At 35.5% G+C, this 21,854-nt stretch overlaps 1 protein-coding gene across 1 annotated transcript; it reads left to right on the top strand.

The window, feature by feature from the left end:
- The first annotated feature begins 6,652 nt into the window (after nt 1-6,652).
- LOC115924840 (EGF-like repeat and discoidin I-like domain-containing protein 3) lies at nt 6,653-21,346 on the top strand. The gene is made up of 7 exons (XM_030987721.1): nt 6,653-6,764; nt 11,607-11,786; nt 13,613-13,717; nt 15,331-15,489; nt 16,551-16,727; nt 20,435-20,653; nt 21,339-21,346. The coding sequence occupies exons 1-7, from the start codon at nt 6,692-6,694 to the stop codon at nt 21,344-21,346; spliced, it is 921 nt and encodes a 306-aa protein (XP_030843581.1). The 5' UTR covers nt 6,653-6,691.
- The last annotated feature ends 508 nt before the right edge of the window (nt 21,347-21,854 follow it).

Genomic DNA, 21,854 nt, shown 5'->3' with positions numbered 1-21,854 from the left:
TCTTCTTGTAAGGAGGTTCATTATTTGTTGTGTTTTTGCATATTTTCGAATTTAATACTTTCCTTTAATGTCTACTTTTGCAAAGGAAACCCGCGGATTTTACCATTCTTTACTAGAATAATAACTGAAGTCATAAAGTTTTTTCATTCATTGCGAAGATTAATTCCTCCTCTGGTGTGATGTGACGTAATTTGAGAATTTACGTCGGCCTTATGCCATAAGGGCCATTAAAGGTTTGGCCTCTCTAACAATCAAAAGTTTGGGGTCATTTTTTGTTGATTTTTTTGGATAAATATGTTAAGTTATTAACTTTTACATGAAATGTGTTAAATTTGTTTTTAAATATTCAGAAGTTTTCATGCTATGTGCAAAAAACATGTTAGAGGCGTTTGGGCATATGACTTAAGTGTAGCGTATTTATGCCAGAAGGGCCTTAACCTGCCGCTATCGTACGAGCGCGTAGTGAGCGCCCTTCTGGCATAAATAAATTTTCTTGTTTCGCGACCCCTTTGGTTTGCCAGAAAGCCACTGCTACGGCTACTGGATCACGAAAATTAATAAAACTGATTAACAAAAATGTTAGAAAAAGTATTTTTGATATTTGAATATTTATATTAATATAATGCAGCTTTCGGTGAAGTAATTTTTTAGAGACCATACATTTACTGATTTAGGACACCTTTTTCGTTGTTTATTTTCATTACAGTCTCTTACGTTGACATCTGCGTATTTCATGAGTCGGTCGCATTTCATGCATCCACGTTTGACTTGGATCTTACACAGAATTCATGAGCTAAATTCATGATATATACTTTAAGTAATTATTCTAAGTACATTGTGTCTATTGTAGACTAATCGTGTTTTTAATTGTGTTTCTATTGATATTGATTGCATTAAATAGAAATAACGAAATAATCTGTCATTGATAAAAAAAAAATATATATAAAACAATAAAATTGCCGTGTACTGTAGGTTAAAGCCCTTTTGGCGTAAGGAAAAAGATGGATACGCGTTTAGGGCCTTTTGAAACTCGCAATTATTTTCTAAAATAAATAGAATTTCAACAAGTGAAGCACATCATTTTAAAGAGAATGTTGAAATCGACCAGGTGATGTTTACTCAATAACCCCCAGGCCCTTTTGGCATGAGGCCGACGCAAAAGGCGGCCTCCATGATTGTGCGACTCTTGGCATTTTATCGGGTTTTTAGTCAATTTTTCTACTTTATTCTCATTATGTAGTCCACTCCTTTAAAACCATTAAGCTTGCATAATAATGACATGAATTACTGCACTTAGTTATTAATAAGACGAACAATGAACTCGACAAGTCTCGATCATTATGACGTAATCAGCGTGCAGTGCATATTCATATATGCACTCGCAAACATGAATTATGCATGCATCATAATAAACAAAAATAATATGATACAGCGAAAGAAAAAAAGAGGAAATAAGATATATAGGAAGAGAGAGAAAGAAAGAGGGGGATATATAGAGAGAAAGAGAGACAGAGACAGAGAAAGAGAGAGAGAGAAAAATATCATTGCACTTGAAAGAAAGCATAGCGAGATGCTGGGAGAACAAGAGAAAAGGAACAGACAGTTGAAGACATAGGGCGAGGAGATTAAGGGAGAGGGGAAAGGGTAGAGAGAGAGAGAGAGAGAGGAAATTAATTTGAATTCAATTCACCTCCATTTAATTCAATTCAAATTCTAATTCGATTCAATTCAAAAGACTTTATTTCCACTAAAAAACGAACAAAATACATGTGATATAGTACAGACAGTTAAAAATATACAAATCATGAGCATTACATGTTAATTTAAACAAACTGTGAAATAAAAAAGGAAAAAAGGGGCACTGGAGAAAGCTTGTTTTAGCTTGTTGATTCAGGCGTCCAAATGAATAAAATAATTACACAGATATAATAACATAACATAACATAATAACAGAGTATTGCGCATGGTTTCATCTACCCCTCCCTCCTCACTACCCCCACCCCCTTTTCTCTCTCTCTCTTATGGTAATTTACAATATTATATTTTATTTAAAAATAGGTATTGAAATAAAACAAATTAAAGGGATAATAGATATATTTTAAGATTTTGCTTGAAGGAGTTCAAGTAAACATATTGTGTGACAGAAGATGGAAAAGAGTTCCATACTGTGGGCCCCGTATATCTTATCGATTGTTGCATGTACTGTTTATCAATAATATTCTGTAACTTTAGACTAATTCGAGCATTATATTCATGAATTTTAGAGTCAGTTAGGAACATAGTGGCAAGAGATGACAGTGTATTATCTTTGATACATTTGAAAAGAAACACAACATTTTGATATTTATCTAAGCTATAAATATTGAGGGCATCTAATTGTCTAAAAAAGGGTTTAGACTGGCAAAATAATTAGAGTTTGTATAATATCGTAGAGACGTAGACAACGCTTCTGAAGGTAAGGTAAGGGTTTGAACTTAGAAGAACTTGTATTTTCCTACACGATGTTTCCATATGTCAAATATGAAAGAATGAGTGAATTATAAATCATAAACAATACATTTTCTGGTAAATAATACTTCCGCTTTGACAATAACATGTAGTTTTACCAATATTTGCAGATATCAAGGCAATATGGGATTTCAATGACAGTTTTTCATCTATGAGAATACCTTGCTATAAATTATTGAATATTTCAGACTTTTTCAATAATTGTTTGATCAATATATAATGGTGGAACTTGATTTGTTAATTCTCATTTGTTACACTGAGCTGTTCTAAAAAGTATACATTTGGTTTTGTCTAAATTAAGCGATAGTTTATTTGCCTTTAACCACAGAGATACATTTTTCATGTGTTCATTAAACTGGCCTATCAGTGAGTATAAATTAGTATGGCTTAAGAACAAAGAAGTGTCATCAGCAAACTGTACACATATATAAAAGGAAAAAGGGGGCCCTAAATTTGACCCTTGTGGAATTCCAGATTTAATTAGTCATCTGGTAGAACTGTATCCAAAATCAGTAAATTGGTACCTTTGTGAAAAATAACTCTCAATCCAATTTAACGCAATACCTCTAACACCATAATTAACTAATTTCTTAAAGAGAATGGAAAAATCAACGGTATCAAACGCCTTACTCAGGTCCATAACGACACCAAATATAAACTGTTTTGAATTCAAGGCATTAACAATGATATCGTGAACAGAAACTAAAGCATGGTCAGTAGAAAAATGGGTTCAAGATCCAATTTGATTATAATAAATAAATAATAATAGTGGGTTCTTGTATAGCGCTCATGTTAGTCATGTAATATCATGTAATATAATGTGTTTAGATACACATTTGTATGTTCCATCATAGCCTATTCTCTCCTTGATTTTTGAGAAGCATGACAAAAGAAGTACAGGACGATAATTACCAATAGTGTGCTTATCCCCCTTTTTAAAGATAGGGATAGTGTTGGATACTTTTAGTTGTGAAGGTACTATTCCCATTTAAGGAAAGAGAGAAGGAGAGAGAGAGAGAAAGAGAGGAAGAGGGAAAGAGAGAGAGAGAAAAAGAGAGGGAGAGGGAAAGAGAGAGACAAAAGACGCAGATTAATTTCATTTTGTGTAGGTTTACGTATAATTAATTTTTTCAACGTGTCAACGTTTGCTTTTTTTTTTCGGCAGACTCGCCCTTGGACAATTTTCCTCATCATGAAGATGATTCTGCAACAGGTGTAACCTCCTAATTGTTTTTAAATACAAATATTCTAAAAAGGCCTTGACAACAAATGAAAATAAGAATATAAACAAACAGCCTTATGAATTCTTTTTGACGTTATGTGCCGAGGTAGTGAGGGTGTGTGTGTGTGGGGGGGGGGGGAAGGGATACACTTATTATCTTATATTATTTGTTTAAGTACCATCTTTAGCCACGTTTTATGATCCAATGGAATCTGAATGAACGTAGAATAAAGAATAGAAAGGAATAACAAATATATCCCTAGTCAGCAAAGCACAAAAGCAAATAAAAACCAAATTTTCCGCAGCCCTCGAAATTATGGGCCAACAGGGTTCACATTTTCCGCAGTTACCGGGTGACGAAATAACAACTGGTCCCTATCGGCTCGTCTATACACGAAACCGAGAATTATCGATGTTTTAAAATAACTTAATCATAAATATAATTGATAATTGACACATGTGGCTGATCGTTAACGAAATGGAGTTAAGTCTTTGGTCAACTGTTTGTTGCTACGGCAGGCAGCCAGTGAAAACGAATATGTTTAATCAAATTATGGAAATTCAAGCAATGCTTTAAACAAACAGAACTTTGTTATTCCTGACTCATTTTTCCTGATTGAGGTGTCATTATGAAATGGCAGAAACTGAAATGTCTAGAAATGTGATTTTCTCTTTGAGATTCAGATACCGCCCGCCAAATGACTTGTTGGTACCCTCTCTTCAAATTGTTTTTAATCACTCATGCGAGAAATATGAGGAGGATCTAAGCTTTACAAATAAGTGTCATTTATTAATTATAATTGTGATTAAGTTATGATAAATCATCGATAATTCTCGGTTTCGTTTTTTCTCGGACGCACTACTACATAATATATATATATATATATATATATATATATATATAGGCCTATATAGCTGAAACATGAGCCGTACGTCTAAGTAATGCAAAGTCACTGTGAATATGCGTACTCTACGTAACATGATGTCAACAAGTCGATAAATAGTTTTTAGGTCGACAGCTTTCGATTTTCACTACTTTAGATTTCGCATTTTCAGAGACCTTCTACTCCTCTGACAGGTAGTAAAATCCCATATAATTGATGTTATTGTCGTCTATGGCTCATTAGTTTTCCATTCATATACAATTCATCTATTTCATTTTCTAATGGGATAAGGAGCCAACTGAATAATAACGGCACAATTTGGAAGCAATAATCATTCAGGCTTATCACAACGGACATGTAATTATAATGAGGGCTTCTATTTTATAAACTCCCTTTTACACGACGCATGGTTTTGTCTCATTACGTACAGGACCGTTCTACAGGTTGCCACCACATTATGAAATGTATGTATATATATATATATATATATATACGTACCATCTGGAACCTGTTATCGTTTGTGTTAAATATTCTAAAATTAATTTAGTAGTTGGATCAGAAGTTGATGTTTAACAAAAAGTGTCGCAGATCACTGAGTATAACATGTTATGTACATGCCACCCCCCCCCCTTCTCCCCCACGTTAAGCAGTGAATATTTCTAAAAATACCCCGGCCTCCCCACAAGCTTAATACTTTATATATGAATTCCTTATATATGAATGGCTTTCCCACACAATAGTTCTTCGTATAATGAAATAATAATGGTTTTAATAGTTACAAAGCGTCATATTTCTGACGACTCTAATAATGTGAGCTACATTGATAGACAGTTTCGTGAATGATAACACATCAAAAGGAATATGTAGTAATCGATTGATGTTAGAAGTTAGCGGTGTCGTGGTAAAGTGGATACGTCACTCGACTGTAAATCACATCGTTCGTGGTTCGGGTCCTACTGCGGCACTAATGTCCTTTAGTAGATAATGTTTCTACATTTGCCAGCCTCCACCTAGGTGAATTAAATGGGTACCCGTAGGAAGAAATTACTTGAATGCTTTAGCGCCTGTGGATGAATACCAGTAATACTTCAGAAATTCATAACTTTTCCTATTTTCCTCGATCCATTTCTCTCTCTCTCTCTCTCCCTCTCCCTCCCTTCTCCTCCACTCTCCCACCCCCTCTCCCCCCCCCCTCTCTCTCTCTATCTCTCTCCATGTCTCTTTCTCTCTCTCTCTCTCCCTCCCGCTCCTTGTCTTTCCTTCTCTATTCACCCTGTTTCACTGTAATTTATTGCCTTCATCTGTAGACGTCAATTCTGCTCAAATGGATGTATAAATATAGATTTATAAGGCGCATATTGCTATGTTGGGCAAGCACACATCTAATAATGTGCAAATGTGTCCTGCGTGGCCAATCAACAAAAGTATTTTGCGTTCCTGAAAAAAACGAAACCAAAAATCAAAAGGTTATTGCAACAAATTATGAGCTGTGTTAATAAGATGTTATGCTTTTCATAAAGTAGCAGTAACATGCTTTTATATGATACATTGATCACATTAATCCATAAACGCTTTACTTACCAACATTGTAAGCAATAGACCACGTCAACATCCATTTGTGCCAGATTTTAGATCATACATGAACATGACCTAAAGGAAACAGATTGTTTTGTGCAAAATGAATGCCATCATCATAAAGTAAATGAACAAATTTATCGATGATGAGGGTATTAAAGAAGAATTTTTTTGTGTGAATTGTTATGAACAGTGATTGTCGTTATGGTCTTTATGGTCGTTATTCTCCCACTTAAAAGCATTTTCAAGCGCTTTCAGTTGAGGGAAGTTCTAAATTAGTTTTATCTGTCAAATGCCGTTGGAATTTAACCTTTTCATATTTTTGGCCTGCAAATAGAACATAGTATCTTTAATAGACGTGATAGAGTAATGTGTTTAGTGTAATAATAATATGCCAGTCTCTTCTCACCCCAGACACCTTGTAAATTACATAGATTACACCATTTTCTGTTCATGTAGGATCTGTGGAATTGCCTCTGGTGGAAGAAGGGTGCCCTCAAGCATGGGAGCTATACTAAAGCTAGTTGCAGCCATCGCTGTGGTAGTGATTGGTGCTCAAACAGTCAGAGTATCAGGTAAGATCACCATCCCGATCTTTTATGATTGCGGTCTCCTGCACTTTTCCAACAGAATAGTTCGGATAATACTTTTAATTTATGATAATATGTTATGGAAATAATAAGTTTCGTTATTATATGTACATATATTATGTAAAAAAAAACATTTTGACATGAAGAAATTATTGTTTGTTTATGTTGTATTATACCTTACATTTATATGTTCTTTGTAATTCAGTTATATTGTATTTGGAAAAAATGCAGAAAAAAAAAAATATATATATATATATATACGGAGATATAAATATATTCTTCTTTTTTGGGGGGTCGGGAAAAGAGGGATTTATTGTATGAAGCTCAGTAGCTTTAAATGAATGGTCAATGCGAGTGAGCGAAGTGAGAAAGCTTTTGCTCCGGGAATGTAGAGGCAAAAGCTCTCATCAAAGCATTTATTGTTATAGCGTCTTTTTCAAAATGGTTGCAACGGGCCTTCCAACGGGCTTGTTAGGTCCTGCAAAGGGACACTCCTTCGGCTCTGTCTATCAGAGGCGGCGATCCCGGGGGACGGGGGGGGGGGGGAACACATCCCTCCCTTATTTTTTTTTAGGGGGGATCATCTCTCCCCCCCCCCCCCTCCCCGGAAAGTGTGAAAAAGTAGAGACAAAAAGGAGTAAAGCGAATACTGTCTAAACGCTGCAACAAACTTTTAGGCTCTGGAGTGCCCAAGAGCGCAGCGTTTAGGCTAATACAAATATAAAAATCTTCTAGCTCCCTCGCATAATATCCTTGAAAGTGTACAAGTAAATATTGTAGAAAAGCGAGGTGTGAAACAAATATATTGCTTGTTTTTATACCATAGTTTGGCTAAGGCATGTAATTTGTTAATACAACAAAACTTCAAAAACCTGTGAGGGGGTAGTCACTTCTGTCACCTTCACCACTCTCGTTCACTATGCTTCCTCACACTGGCCATCTTAAGCGTGCAGCAGATAGGCGATTGAGATAGCAATATAACGTTTAAAAACGGCCAAATTTGTTGACGGGGGGAGGGGGCTTTAATAGTAGACGCATTTTACATTTAAAAGAATGGCATTTCTTCAGAACGAAGAAATGATTCCTTAAGTTCTTCGATAACATCACTCAGTCCGATTTGATCCGAGAAATATCTCATTAATGAATCAGTGTCAAAGCTAAGTTAGTCTCAAACAAACCTACACCATTAAAATTGTTCAAATGAGAGAAAATGGGGCTAAGGTAATGACTTCAATGATAGATGTACAATTAAAGATAATCTTGGAGTTTCAAAAACAGACCCTTATTAATGATACAAATTGGGAAAAATGATCTGATCGATTTTTTAAAATCTCCCAACTCTATTATTCCAATTTAATTACATATAAGGTGAAAGAAAATTGTCACAAAGCAATACATTTGCTCTATATACCATTCCAGACATTTAAGTGTTGAAAGATTTTTAAAAGCCTGTTATAGCCTGTCTTATTTTCTTGGAAAATGGTTGGAAAATTCAAAAATGGTGTGGAGAATTTTCTGTTAGAGGGTGTCGCACAGTGAATTTTTCTTGTTTTGTTTGCATGTTAGAGAGTTAGTACATTAGAAGGAATATAATAAGTAACATTTCATACAAAACTTACGCAGTTTTTTCATCAACCTTCATCAATGTTACCGAGTCACTTTAAGCCAGATTGATATTGTTAATTTGTTCGATAACATCATTCAGTTTGATTTGATTGGAGATATATCTCATTTAACAGTGTAAAGGATATATAGTCTCAAACAAACTTACACCATTAAACTTCAAGCTCATTAACACATGATATATTGCGACACTTTCAAGGCTACTTATTATGTCAAGTATATACAAGCGGCAACAGCTTCAATATAAAACGTCAGTTTTTCTCACTTAAATCATTGGTCTGGAAACAATTATTTGCCCATTGTTGTATATTATACAAAATTTTTCATGACGATGAATATACATTGTAATGCAATTTTCAGAAAAAGCATACTTGTCATTTGTTATATTTGGTATATGATACTAAAGCAAATCGTTACGCCTATCGATAGGATAATGTGAAGTACGTGTCAAATAATAAATCATTACGTGCTATTATTAACCGGACTAGACAGTTTAAAATGTATATAACATGTATACTATTGCCAGCAAGTAAGATTTTCAACAAAGAATTCAGAACGCCAAGGGTGGAATAGAACTGTTTCATTCCAAACCCTGGTGTTAAATAACACCAGCTGGTGTTGTCCGATATAGATACCGGGAAAGTGTTACAATTTACACCCATGGTGTTGAATTTAACACCCTCGTTTTTGCAGTGTAATATCATTGTATTTATTGCATTATTGTAGTTGTAAATTGACCCCTTCAGTTAGCCTATGATGCACATTAGTTCCTATAAGTTCCAACATTTGGTAGAAAACGACACGTTGAGTTATAATAATGTAGTTCTATGTGTTAAGACTTTAATACCCCTTTGCAACCTCCTATAGGGTGGACTAGCTTTGATAGAAGGTGTATGGGGGCCCTACGAGGAACATATGGAAACGTTGTATCATCCGCTCAATCTGATTTGCGTGCATAGAACAAATAAGCGTTTTTCCATGAAAAAGTGAAGTTTTCTAAAATGTGCGTTTCTTTCCAGCATTGGGGCGCCCGGAAGTCACTCGGGTAACATTTCGTAAAGTATAATATAAAAAGACCATATGCAAATTTGTTGTACTTTTGTCGGAAAAATTACATTTATCCGGCACAATGTCGTCTCTTTTTGCGTTGGAGAAGAGCAAATAGCGAGTTTCAATCACACTTTGGCCGCTCTCGCAAGCTCTCACTCGTTTCACTGTGGTCAAGAGACTTTGGGGCAAGCGGTTAATGAAAATATTAATCGGTAGCTTTTTTTTGGTATCAAACTTGTTTTGATTGATTGTATAATTTTGTCGGAATAAAGGAAACAAAAAGGCTCGACCAATAACTTATCAGCGGCTGAATTGACCTTTTGACCTTGAATTCCCTGATGCAAGCGCACTAATGACGTCATCTTCGCTAAATCGGTGTCTTTTATCGTAAAATGCGACACTTTCACAATGTTTATACATCTTTTTTTAATTATTAGTAAGATATAACATATTTTTTTCTGATATCATTGAAGCTTTTGGTTTTTTTTAATGAGTAATTTTAAAATAAGAGCCAATTTACTGTTTTATTTTACTGGATCGTACCATTAAAGTCGCAGGGTAGAAAGATGCATTTTCCAACCGTGCCAAAATTAATTTACGTTCCGACATGCTGTTAAATGGGTTCGTGTTGTTAAGAATCCATTGCTTTCTGCTCCAACAAACGTCCACATGCGGAGTCGTTTATCAACTAAATTATTCAAATTTATGGATGCTTCCTAGCTTCCCAGGTGTTTGTGTTGGTGTTGTAGCATTTCATTCACCTGTTATCATTCTTTGTACTCCAATTGCCAGAACGCAAAATGCAACAAGTAAGTCAATAAAAGAGTATGTTCTGCACAATATAAACAAAGTGTGTCCCTATTGTACAATGTAATGTGTCCCCTCATTTTGTAATAGTTAATTTACCTATTCACATAATGGAACTACCTGCCCGATGAAGCCAGTGGCCTGTGACCCCTGAGCACTGAACACCGTGTGGGAGTCAGTTCGTGGTCAAATTCTTTTATGAGACAAATACAAGCAAACGTTTCCATATGGGTCGCCGTGGAACCGCTATACGGCATGGGTATGGCGGGTCTAATCGCTACAGCAAACCTAGAAATGAAAACAATTATAACTCCGCGTTATAATCTCACGGCGACCCTTGCGGCCTGTAAAGATAGGGAAACGCCCTCTGCGGCCGCTTTTGGGGGCGTACGGCCGCCGTATCCTAGCCGTAAAGCAAATGCGACCTAGGCATAGATAATGACGTATATCCACCTACGTACCTCTCCCTCTCTCTGTATTGTTTACCCGTTCTCTTTTACCATCACAGATACTCTGTATGTAACCATGAAATAATACATTTCAGGGGTGGATCTAGCTTATTGCCAGGGGGGGGGGGGGGGGGTTGACCCAGATCCAAGATTTTCCAAAAATTGCGCTGTTTTACTGTTTTACTTTTCTTTTCTTTTTTCTTCTTCTTTTTGCTCCCATTCCCCCACCCCTTTTTTTTTCTTTACTTGGCCGCCCAAGGGTGTGGGGTAGGGGGGGGGGGAGGGAGGGAGGCAAACCGCCGAAACCCCACCCTAGTTCCGTCCCTACATTTATTAAACTAATTTTTGTTAATTAGACAGAATATGAACTCAGTGTACATGTATATGTAAATGAGAATCCAGTAAGAGGATTTCATTATATTGTTTGTAAGTGTACTAGTGCTATATAATTAGTGCAGCCTAAGACCAAAGAGATACTAGATTACTTACTAGTTCTGTGAAGATTGTAAGGAGTTGGAAATATAAAGTTGCTGGAAAAGTTTTCAAGCTCAGTAATTTTCCTGAAAAAGGAAGTTTGGGATTGAAGTGATGCAGATGACTATTGGAAAATACATGAATAGTTTCGGAAGTGTTATGAGTGTTACGACGGTAAATGAGCATTTGGGAACAATGCTGGAAACCAATTTTAGGCGTTGCTCCTTCTGTCTATTGGAATTTATTGGTTGTTCATCAAGAGTATTTTTTTTAAATGTACATTTGTCTATCTATAATTGTTTATTTATTTATTTAAATATTTTTCATTAGCATCTACTTCTATACTTATAAATTCATTTAAGGATGTACTTATCTATCAACGTATTTATCAATTTATTCATTCTTTAACTCACTTTCATTGCAGCATTACATGACAGATGTCCTCATGTGACCGTATCATGTCGTTTAATCACTCTGGAGAGCGGTGAGACTGTACAGTTCATCCCGAAACTCGTGCAACCCGATCAAAAGTGGTCAAAATCCGACCTCCCAGCAGGCTACCTGATTCCTGATGATGTCCGGCGTTATTATTGCACAGAACCAGGTAGTATTTTCATGCAAAATTTCCGAAATAAGGCGGCACAAAAAAGCGGGGGGGGGGGGGTGGGGAGCAGGGAGGCCTCGTTTTTCCGAAGGTTCATAACTGCAAAGTTTCGTACTTCCGAAAAATGAACTTCTCTATATCAGGGGTTCATAATCACAATGGTTGAAAGAGGGTTTATGATTTCGAACATTTGCTGCAATATTCCAGAGGTTCGTTTAATATCCGAATGTTCATAATCTCAAAGGTGTAAAAGGGTTCATTATTCTGAAAATTAAGAAGCCTCGGTATTCGGAAGGTTCATAATTCCGATAAACGATGCACTGTTGTACCTCATTTTCGGAATTACGGATCCTATTTCATTTTCGAATATATGAACTATCGGAATTTCTTTTTGTTATGACACCGATCAGAACTTGTGGATTGCCCTACGGGTTCGTTTTTTCGTGCCATGCCATTTTCAAAAGCTTCTTCTGATCAATTTTTTCAATTTTTTTTTCAACTTTTAAAAATGTATGTTTCACACGATACCTGATGAACAGGAGAGGCATATCAACTCAAACTTAAACTTTCAAATGGACAGTTGACTTGGTAGCCTATATTTGTACTATGAATTCGTTTTATTGAAGAAAACTGAATTAAACATTGTTTCGAACTTACGTTAAATAGTTTATTGAAGGGGCCTTTTGACACCTAAACGCTAGTTGTGTACAGGAAAAAAGGACATTGATTAAGCCTGCCTTAAACCCCACCCCAACGAAAAAAATCTAGTACAGGATGAATAACCACATATAACAAAATTAACTAAATTTAACTAGATTTGAACAAGCCACCATTGATATATCGTTTGAACAACCGGGTAAAAACTTAAATAAGTAAAGGAAAGAATAAATAATAAATAATGATACGTACGGAAATAAATGTCGACCCTAATTGAAATCACGCCCACATTAAGTTCATTCAAATTTTTTGTTGGAGCACATATCATGTCGCATATAAATACAAAACCGCCGACCGAACAACCTGCTTTAATATTTTGAAACTTATGACTAATGCGCACGTAAAAGGCGGTGAATCCATTTCAGTGTGATATAATGATGTATAAATTTAATTTACTGAAGTGTATTTGCTACTTGCACGTCTCTGCGGCGGTAGCTGTTCTACGGGGGGGGGGGAGGGGGGATTCTTGAGGGCTCAATGATGACGTAAAGATAATATTTGTTAACCATATCCATCAGTTCATATGATACCGAAATCAGCATGGAAGGATCACGCATTAATGAGCAGGTAGCTTAATTTGCAATTAGTTAGGAACATATGCCATTTTTGTTTTAGGAAATGAAATAGGCAGTTGAACAAATGCACTTTTGCTATATACGCAATACAACAATTGTGCCTGCTCGGTCCCAGTGTGATTCTTCCTTTAAGAGCATGTGGAAGAGGTGTATTTCCATTTATAATTAATTCCATTAAAAGCCAAATGGACCGAAATGTAGCAGGAAGTCACTTATTTTGGACAATTGGGTTTCGGACACTTTTACTTCAGACTGTCTAAAATCGTTAATGAGTGATTTTGGTTCTGATGTCATATAAACGAAGAGGAAATGAGCTTCCAGTGAAGTACAAGCTATTGAAAAATTACTTGGAATTCTTTAGTAGTCTTCTTTAAAAAAAAAATGCAATTGGATGGGACACGAACCCTCGTGTCCACTGTTACTACCAATATACGTCACTGTTTTGTACATGTATGTATGTATATAATGTATTAGACCTTGGGTTATTCACTTTTCTCATCCAAGTTTTTCCCCCTGTGTTATTTCTGTCACCAGCCTGCCGCTCTAACCCTTGTTTTAATGGAGGCAATTGCGAGGAGACGGACACAGGATTTACTTGTCTCTGCTTAGATGGCTACCGTGGTGAAAGATGTGCAGAAAGTAAGTGAGACAAAGGGAGGTGCATGTTGTTGTTTTATGTATGGGGGTAGGCCGGGAGACCCTTGTACAGCCAGGAAATCTTGATGAGAGCGAGCATGGTAAGGTAAAAGGGGTAGCATGGTAAGATAAAAGGGGTATCATGGTTTTTGTCTCGCCTGCGTAGCAAAAAGCGAGACAAAGACGTTGCTTTTCCAGTGACGGCGACGGCGCGTCAACATCAAACTTAACCTGAATGTTTAATATAGTTTTGAAAGTATAAGTTCTTTTTCAATAAAGGATTAAGAAGTATCCCCATTCATGTGAGGAAATTTCAGGTCACTAAGTGAAGGTCAAAGTTCATTTCCGGTCTGCAAACTTAGACATTGTTGCAGCATCAACATCAAGATTTCGAATATTTAGCATAATTTCTAAAGTATAAATTCCTATTCCATGAAACTGAAACATAAGGGCTATCAAGTATCAACAATCATTTATTTAGTCTTTTAGGTGACAAAGTCAAGGTCAAGTGTCATTTCAGGTCTGCAAACTTAGATTTGTTGTGGCATCAACACCAAGATTTTGAATTTTTAGCATACTAATTTCAAAAGTATTTGTTCAAATTCTAAGAAACATGTACCCAAGGGTTATCAAGTATCTCAAATCAGATGAAACTTGGTCACGAGGTCAAGTTTAAAGGTAATTTGAGGTCAATAGACTTGAATTATGTTTATTCACAACTAAATATGAGAATTGATAAATCAATTTTTGTTCATATTTCATGAAAGTTTTTAATCTTGGTACAAATAATAGTAAACAATTCTTCTGATGATTCTTAGTCGATATTCACTTCAAAATGCTGAGAGTATTCAGAGGATTTCATATTTTGGGGCTTTTTAATTGGCCATCCTGCCTATAAATAATGTTCAAACCTCAATTTGTCACCATATCGAAATGCGTAATGCAGGCGAGACTGCCGAGAGCGTTTCCCTTGTTTGTTGTTAAGGTCTTCATGGAAGGTTTGAGGAGTGTCGGTGAAAAAGAGGCATACGCATAGTTTTTTTGTGAGGGGGTGGGTGCAAACCCTTGTTGAATCCTTGTCTATATACACATGGAGGTTCATGTACTCATGAGCAGGCACGTAGCCACGGGGGGGGGGGGGCACGGTTTTTTAGACCCCTTTTTTTTTTACCTCGATCGATTACATGTATGTGCCCCCCCCCCCCCAAACATCGAACTCTGGCTACGTGCCTGCTCTTGAGGAGAGCGATACAGGATTTACCTGCCTCTGTTTTGTAGGCAATCATGATATACATTGGGGAAAAGTATTGGCTAAGTATACAAAATACGGTCAAACCAGTTTATAATTAAAAGTGGCCACTTCTCTAAAAACATCACCTGTCTACAGTCGCCATGTAAATATGATGTAAATATGACACGGTCAATTTAGCGCCCTACGCAAAACCAATTTGTATATCCAGGTTTGATGGGAGTGCTGAGAAAGTTACATATTTAATACATTTTACCTCTCCGTAAAGTCTTGTTTAAAACTTGTTTTACCGAGTAACTAAATGAGTTCAATTTTCTTTCTTTTTCCCCTCAACATATCTTTCTCATATTGATTGTAAACTCTATAGATGTACCCATCTCCTCGTTAAAGCTTCTTGGTGAAAAGATAAATGAAGGAACACTTTCTTTAGCGTCCCACTCCAGTCCTAACACGTACGTGCTGGTACATCAAGATCTTTGGAACAGGAACTTATCCCAATTGGCATGCCAGTATCTAGGGTTTGAAGGTAAGACATTATCAATATCATCTTTTAATAATGGCCTTTCATTTTTTTCTATTATCAGCTATTCTTTAAAGACCGTCAATACTACTGGGCTAGAAGGGATTAGACCACCCAGCCAGGTCACTGACAGGTGGCTATCTCATCAACTCAGCTCTCAAATAACATAAGAAAAAGAGGATCATTGGGGACCAACAGGCACCGATTGGGGAAGTTTTCTAAATAGAGGGAGCAAGTAGCTACAAGTAGGACAGTGGGGATTTAAATAGCTGATTTCATTTTTCGTTGCAAGTTTGTCCAGGCTTTGCAAAGTATGTGAGCCATTGCCTTCCCCTGGTTCTCTTTTCAGCAATCTTCCCTGATAATATATAAATATTTTTCTCTACATGTTTCCTTTCTGTATGATCATGTTACCAACAAATTGCATTTTCCTCTTTCTTATTGTGTTGATGAATCTTGGTTTTCTAAACACTTCTTCATTTGTTATTTTTTTCATCATGTTATATTCATAATCTTACTTTAGAACCGGGCCTCTGTGGCCCTTGATTTTTTCTCTCAAGCTTTTTGATTATTGTAATCATTTCAATTCTTTCATTTATCTCATGAATACCTTTCGAATCTGATGCTACAATGTACCCAATGTATTTGCAATGTGGACTTGCTTTATTGTTTACATTTATTTTTGATAATACACCCTGTTTTCTTGTTTTGAAATATAATTTTTTAGATAATTTATTTTAAGTTATTATTGATGAATTTACTATTTTTTCTTCAAACACTGGTATTATGATCAGTAGTATATATATATATTCTGGTCGAGTTGGAGATTTTAATTCCATTTTATAGTTGAAATTTTTCCCTCTTCAACCTGAATCCTTCTCTTATCCTTTCCCGTTCTCGAAACGCTTGTTTCGGAAGCCTGTCCAATATGGTGTATGTCTTCACAAAGCAGTTCTTGTGGTACCCGATAAAGTAAATATTGGTGTTGTGGTTTGCATTTATTTTCTTCAAAATAATATTGTGACTACTCTGGTATCCTACTTTTTAATTTAACTTTATTGAAAAAGGAGTATTTGCGACGTTGAGCGGTCCACTGTACGAGTCCTTGTCCGTCGATGCTCCAGCTGAAGCCGAATCAGTGATCTGCCCTCCTAATGCCACAAACATCACAGACTGCTGGTTCAATGAGACTAGAGTGGGACGGATAAACGAGAGTGAAATTATTTCCATTGTGTGTTGCCCCGGTGAGTTATAGTAATAATGATTTTTTTTAAATACTATAATAATGGTAATATAAGATCAATTTAGGGTCAATTTCGTAATTCATTTTATGTTCATTCAATTTTGCGAATTCTGTCATCGCAGCTGTTATTTTTCGTTGAAATTCATTTTTTAGCTTTTAAATTTATAAAACGATCATTCAAAAACATTTTATTTTCATTCGAATTAAAACGTGTTTCTTTTTCGTAACATTTTCATTCAATTTAAAGCGAGACGATTCGCCATTACGTAACAGCGTCTTCCGTACGTGAATTCAAATTCGTTTCTTTGCATACAATTTCACACGTTTTGCAGACGAATTAAACATATAAATCTTACCCAATATGATCATTATACAGTTATTGACTGGCAGGGGGTGTAATATAACATTATTTTGACCGCTGAAGGGAGTTATATTTCCCAAGTGGTTATATTTTCCCGAGGGGAAATATAACTCTCTTCAGGTCCAAAGAATGTTATATACCCCCTGCCAGTCAATAACTGTTATATTAGATAGCTTTATTTATTTATTTTTTTTGTGGGGGGGGGGGGGGGGGGGGGGGGGGGTTCCATATTTTTTTTTGCCCGAATATTTTTTTCTTTTTTTTCGGGGACAATCAAAATTACGGAAAAATAATCTGTCGAGATAGTTCAAAAAAGAAAAAATCTTACACAAAAATTAAATTATAAAAAATTTGGGGGGAAAAAAAAAATCGAAAAAAAACTCTTACCCCAAAAAGCACATTTTGGGAAGAAAAAAAAATACCCCCAAAAACATTTTTTCGGGAAAAAAAAATGTGGAAAAAATAATTTCAAGGGAACAAAAAATTTTCATGAAAAAAATATTGAAAAAAAAAATTTTTTTTGCCCGAATATTTTTTCTTTTTTTTCGGGGACAATCAAAATTATGGAAAAATAATCTGTCGAGATAGTTCAAGAAAGAAAAAATCTGACAACACAAATAAAATTATAAAAAAATTTGGGGGAAAAAAAATCGAAAAAAAATTCTTACCCTAAAAAAGCATATTTTGGGAAGAAAAACAAAACAAAACAAAAAATACCCAAAAAAGCATTTTTCGGGAAAAAAATATATGCAAAAAATAATTTCAAGGGAACAAACAAATTTCATGAAAAAAATATTGAAAAAATAAAATGACCCTCGGTAATGGTGTAATTTGTGTAATTGGTGACAGTCCTCAAGAGGGCGACATGCATTGATTAAAAATATATTCATTTCACCAGCCGGTAAAATATAACCAACCAGGAAAATATAACAATTTGGATCCTCGCAATTTATATCACGTGACGAGCTCTGGGCCAATCACATCTTGGTATCTGTCTAAGCTATCTAGTATAATTATATAGAACCCCGAAAGCTTAGTTCCATGCTAAATCCATTTCAAATTGTATGGGTTAGTAAGCAACAAACATGTTATTTGTCCCCACTATGGGTGTATACCCATTAAATCATCACTATTTAGCAACTCAACGATCATGTGTTCAGTAGATACAACCTAGCCACATCAATATAGAATTAGCATGGGACTAAAGCAAGAGTGTCTTTTTATTAATATGCAATGAATCAAATTTATATAAGTGCATGCAAAGTGTTTTTACAGACTACGAGAATGATTGAAGATAATACAAATGTCATGTTAATGAAACCTACATTATTCAAAAACTGAGCAAAAAAGCTTCTCAAAGACCCCCAACGAAACTAAACTCAATCTACTTTTTGAAATTGAATACCTTTTTTCAAACATGCTTGCTCATTCACGAATTTGAATGACCACCGAGGTACCGTAGCCGGCATTAGACAAATTTGAATGCTCTTTGCACGAAATATACGCTCTTAGTGAACATTTGAATGACCCAATTTAAAAACTGATTGCACGGATAGTAAATTTGAATGACGGATTTTGAATTTGAAGGCTGATTTGACGCTGCGAGTGCGATTTGCGCGAATTCTAATGCTGGAAATATGAACTTCAATGAAAATAGTGTGAAATTGGCCGTGAAAACCTTATTATTTCTGAATTGCAAGTTTGCAACCAAAACTGATGTAATACAGTGTAATTCGATACGAATTTTCAAAAGGAGACTTAAAAGCTTTCTTCTGAATAGTTACTAGGCCATTGTATTCCCCAATCAAATATAATTTGTAGTGTGACTTTATGCAACTTGATTTTTTCTTTGTATAAACATGTATGTATTTATCAATGTTTTGCGTTTAAAAGGGATTTTTTTTTTGTATTACTGAATCAGTTATTGTCATTGTGTTTTTTTCCTCATAAAACAATAATTTATAATAATTATTTTTACAGGGGGCTTATTCACTACAAGCTCTGCTTTCTAGTCGGCCCTCCTTCCCTTTCAATATCATGTTTATTTTGTTAATGTATTGTATTGTGCAAATTGATCTATATGTATATAAATGTGTGAATATGTTAAAGTGTATACCATCATTGTAAATATGAACGATTGAAAGAGGAAAAATAAATGAATTGAATTAAATAAATGAATTGAATTGAAACTTGAGGTTGGATTTGAAATACAAATAGAATTACAAACATATAGATAACAATGTTGAAAATAATGTTCGCAAAGTTAAAGAAACTGTAGAATCTTTTGCATAAGCATATGAAAGGAAATAGAGTAAAATTTCCTGAAATATTATTCAACATTCCTTGACTGGGCATGTGTGGGCACTAATCTGACATATAACATCATAAAGAACTGTACATCAACAAATGCACTTTTTATTTTCGTGAGCCGGAACAAATCGGAAAAGTATCAAATTGCAGATTTTCACTAATTTAAACTGCTATTATACAATATAAGCAAATTATTTTGACGCAGTTAGGCTTTTCTATTTATATTTTATCATCTGTTCGATTTTCCCCATGTTAGTTCAAATAAAAAGTGAGATATAAACGATATTTCGTTGTGAACAAGAACATTACTCAAGCTTTCCAATGATATTGGTGCCTTCGAACCTCGGACATCAAAGGTGACAGCACCCATCTAGATTTTATTGTGCAGCCTTAGAAAACGGCAGCTGCTTATAATAATTTGTTGTCAGTTGGGACTCCATCTCTTAAAACACCTTGGTTATACTAGCTGCGCCAGTAGTCCCGAGGTGCACGCTGCCGCCCCATTATCTGCTATTAAAGCTAGAGGCAATCGCGCAAGGACCGAAACATGAAGAAGTTTTTCGTTGTAAAAAGCGTGAATCCTCTGAAATCTGGTCATTCCAAAAGATCAGCAAATAATAAACCTCGACCAGTAAATATACCGAAAACTAAATTTGTAAAAGGAAACATGTTGGCAAGGAGGCGAATGTATGGGTACCGATTCAATGGAAATTTTAATTTAAAAAGAGCCCCCATCAGTACTAAAAGAGCTCACGGGGGCCCTTTTTGGGGCAGAGCCCCCGTGAAAAAGAAAATTGATATGAGCCCTGCTTATAAATTTTAAGGAGATGTTAGGGAATACTACAAAAACCACACCTACGAAATGTCAACGACGACGGTAAATTCTTGTTACGATATCATAATCTTGTTGCATTTTTTATGACTTGCTATGGGTATGAAATATAATTTTTACTGTCGTGTTTTTTTTTGCACTTCTAGGCCTCTGTCGTTTTACTCTGTAATATGCTTTTATTATTTCTTGACTTTATTTCCTATAGTGAACCCGTGTAATATATCTGGTCAACCACTCGGCCTTGAAAGTGGTGATCTTCCCGATTCTGCTTTATCTACATCATCCTGCTACTTGGAGTCCTATTGCAGCCGTTTTGGCCGCCTGAACTCTGAGGCAGCCTGGATCCCAGAATCTTCCGACAAATCCCCATGGATGCAGGTCCAGTTTGAGTCAAGTTATATCGTAACGGCCATAATGACTCAGGGTATAAATGAGTCTGATCAGTGGGTGAAGTCATACACCCTTTCGTCTAGTTTTGACGACATGACTTGGACTAAGTATTTGAAGGTATACTCTAGAGAAGTTGAGGTAATTGGCAAACTGCGGTTCTTCAATTACATTTTTAAAAAAACAATTAATTAGTGGTCTTTGTATTCAGAGATAAATTTTACCTCGTTGAAACTTCATTAAACTATGGAAATTTGTTGATATTATACAGCTTTGTTATGCCATGGCTAAGAAAAAATCCACAAAAAAAAGTATTTACTACTTAAGAATAAAACTGATTCGATCGTCTTAAAGAAGTTAAATTTAATATAACGATGTTTTCAATAACAAGGTCCCACTGTTATTTTTATATTTAATATTATTATCACTTATTTTTTTAGGCAATAAAGAAAAGACAAATTAAATCAGAAAACAGGAACTCCCATTTCTCATTTAGGCATAATAGGCAGAAGAAAAGCCAAAATAGCGATATACATATATAAGCCTGCGCATATTAAAACAACAGCGGATCATTATCAACCCAATAAGGATTTTCAAAAAAAGAATAAAGATCCTCGAAAATGACACCTTAATTGAGCAAGCCATGTTGATAGGGAGGTTTCGACCACCCCCGAGCGATGGAACTCTGGTCACTCTTCTTCTTTTTACACAATACTGTTCAGGATACTGAGATATGGAGTTGAAAAAATGAGAAAAAAAGAAGAAGAATACAAAATGGCCATGTTATTCGTAATTGGCCCTTCTTGACAACAACGTTTGTAGTCAGCATCGTATTAATTCACAGGCCGCCGTATAGGTTATAGGGATAGTTGAGTTATGTTGCAGAGGGCGCTACACTAAATAATTTTGTTGTGAGATAATGAAAAACTGAGTGTCAAATTTGAAAGAACAAACAGTTTAAATGACAGAATCATCTTTGTTTGATCAAAATCGGTTTAGAGACGGCTAAAATATCCATCAACCAATAAATCAAATCAAATCAAACAAATTACGATTTCTAATACTTGTGTACCACCATAAATATTACATAATTTGAACCAGCCGTTGAAAGCCGTCGCAAAACCAAAATAGCGCCTTTTACGTTGTATTTCAGCCAATACCGATGTTGGCTTTTTTGTTTGCTTTTTCGTGTTGGTTATACGCACGACGAGCCGGCCCGTGTATTGTCATTATTAGTT

Source organism: Strongylocentrotus purpuratus, unplaced genomic scaffold (genome assembly GCF_000002235.5).
Source record: "Strongylocentrotus purpuratus isolate Spur 01 unplaced genomic scaffold, Spur_5.0 spur5_scaffold_16, whole genome shotgun sequence".
Lineage (NCBI taxonomy): Eukaryota > Metazoa > Echinodermata > Echinoidea > Camarodonta > Strongylocentrotidae > Strongylocentrotus > Strongylocentrotus purpuratus.
The sequence above is the reverse complement of the archived record's forward strand: the minus strand, read 5'-3'. Positions and strand labels throughout refer to the sequence as shown.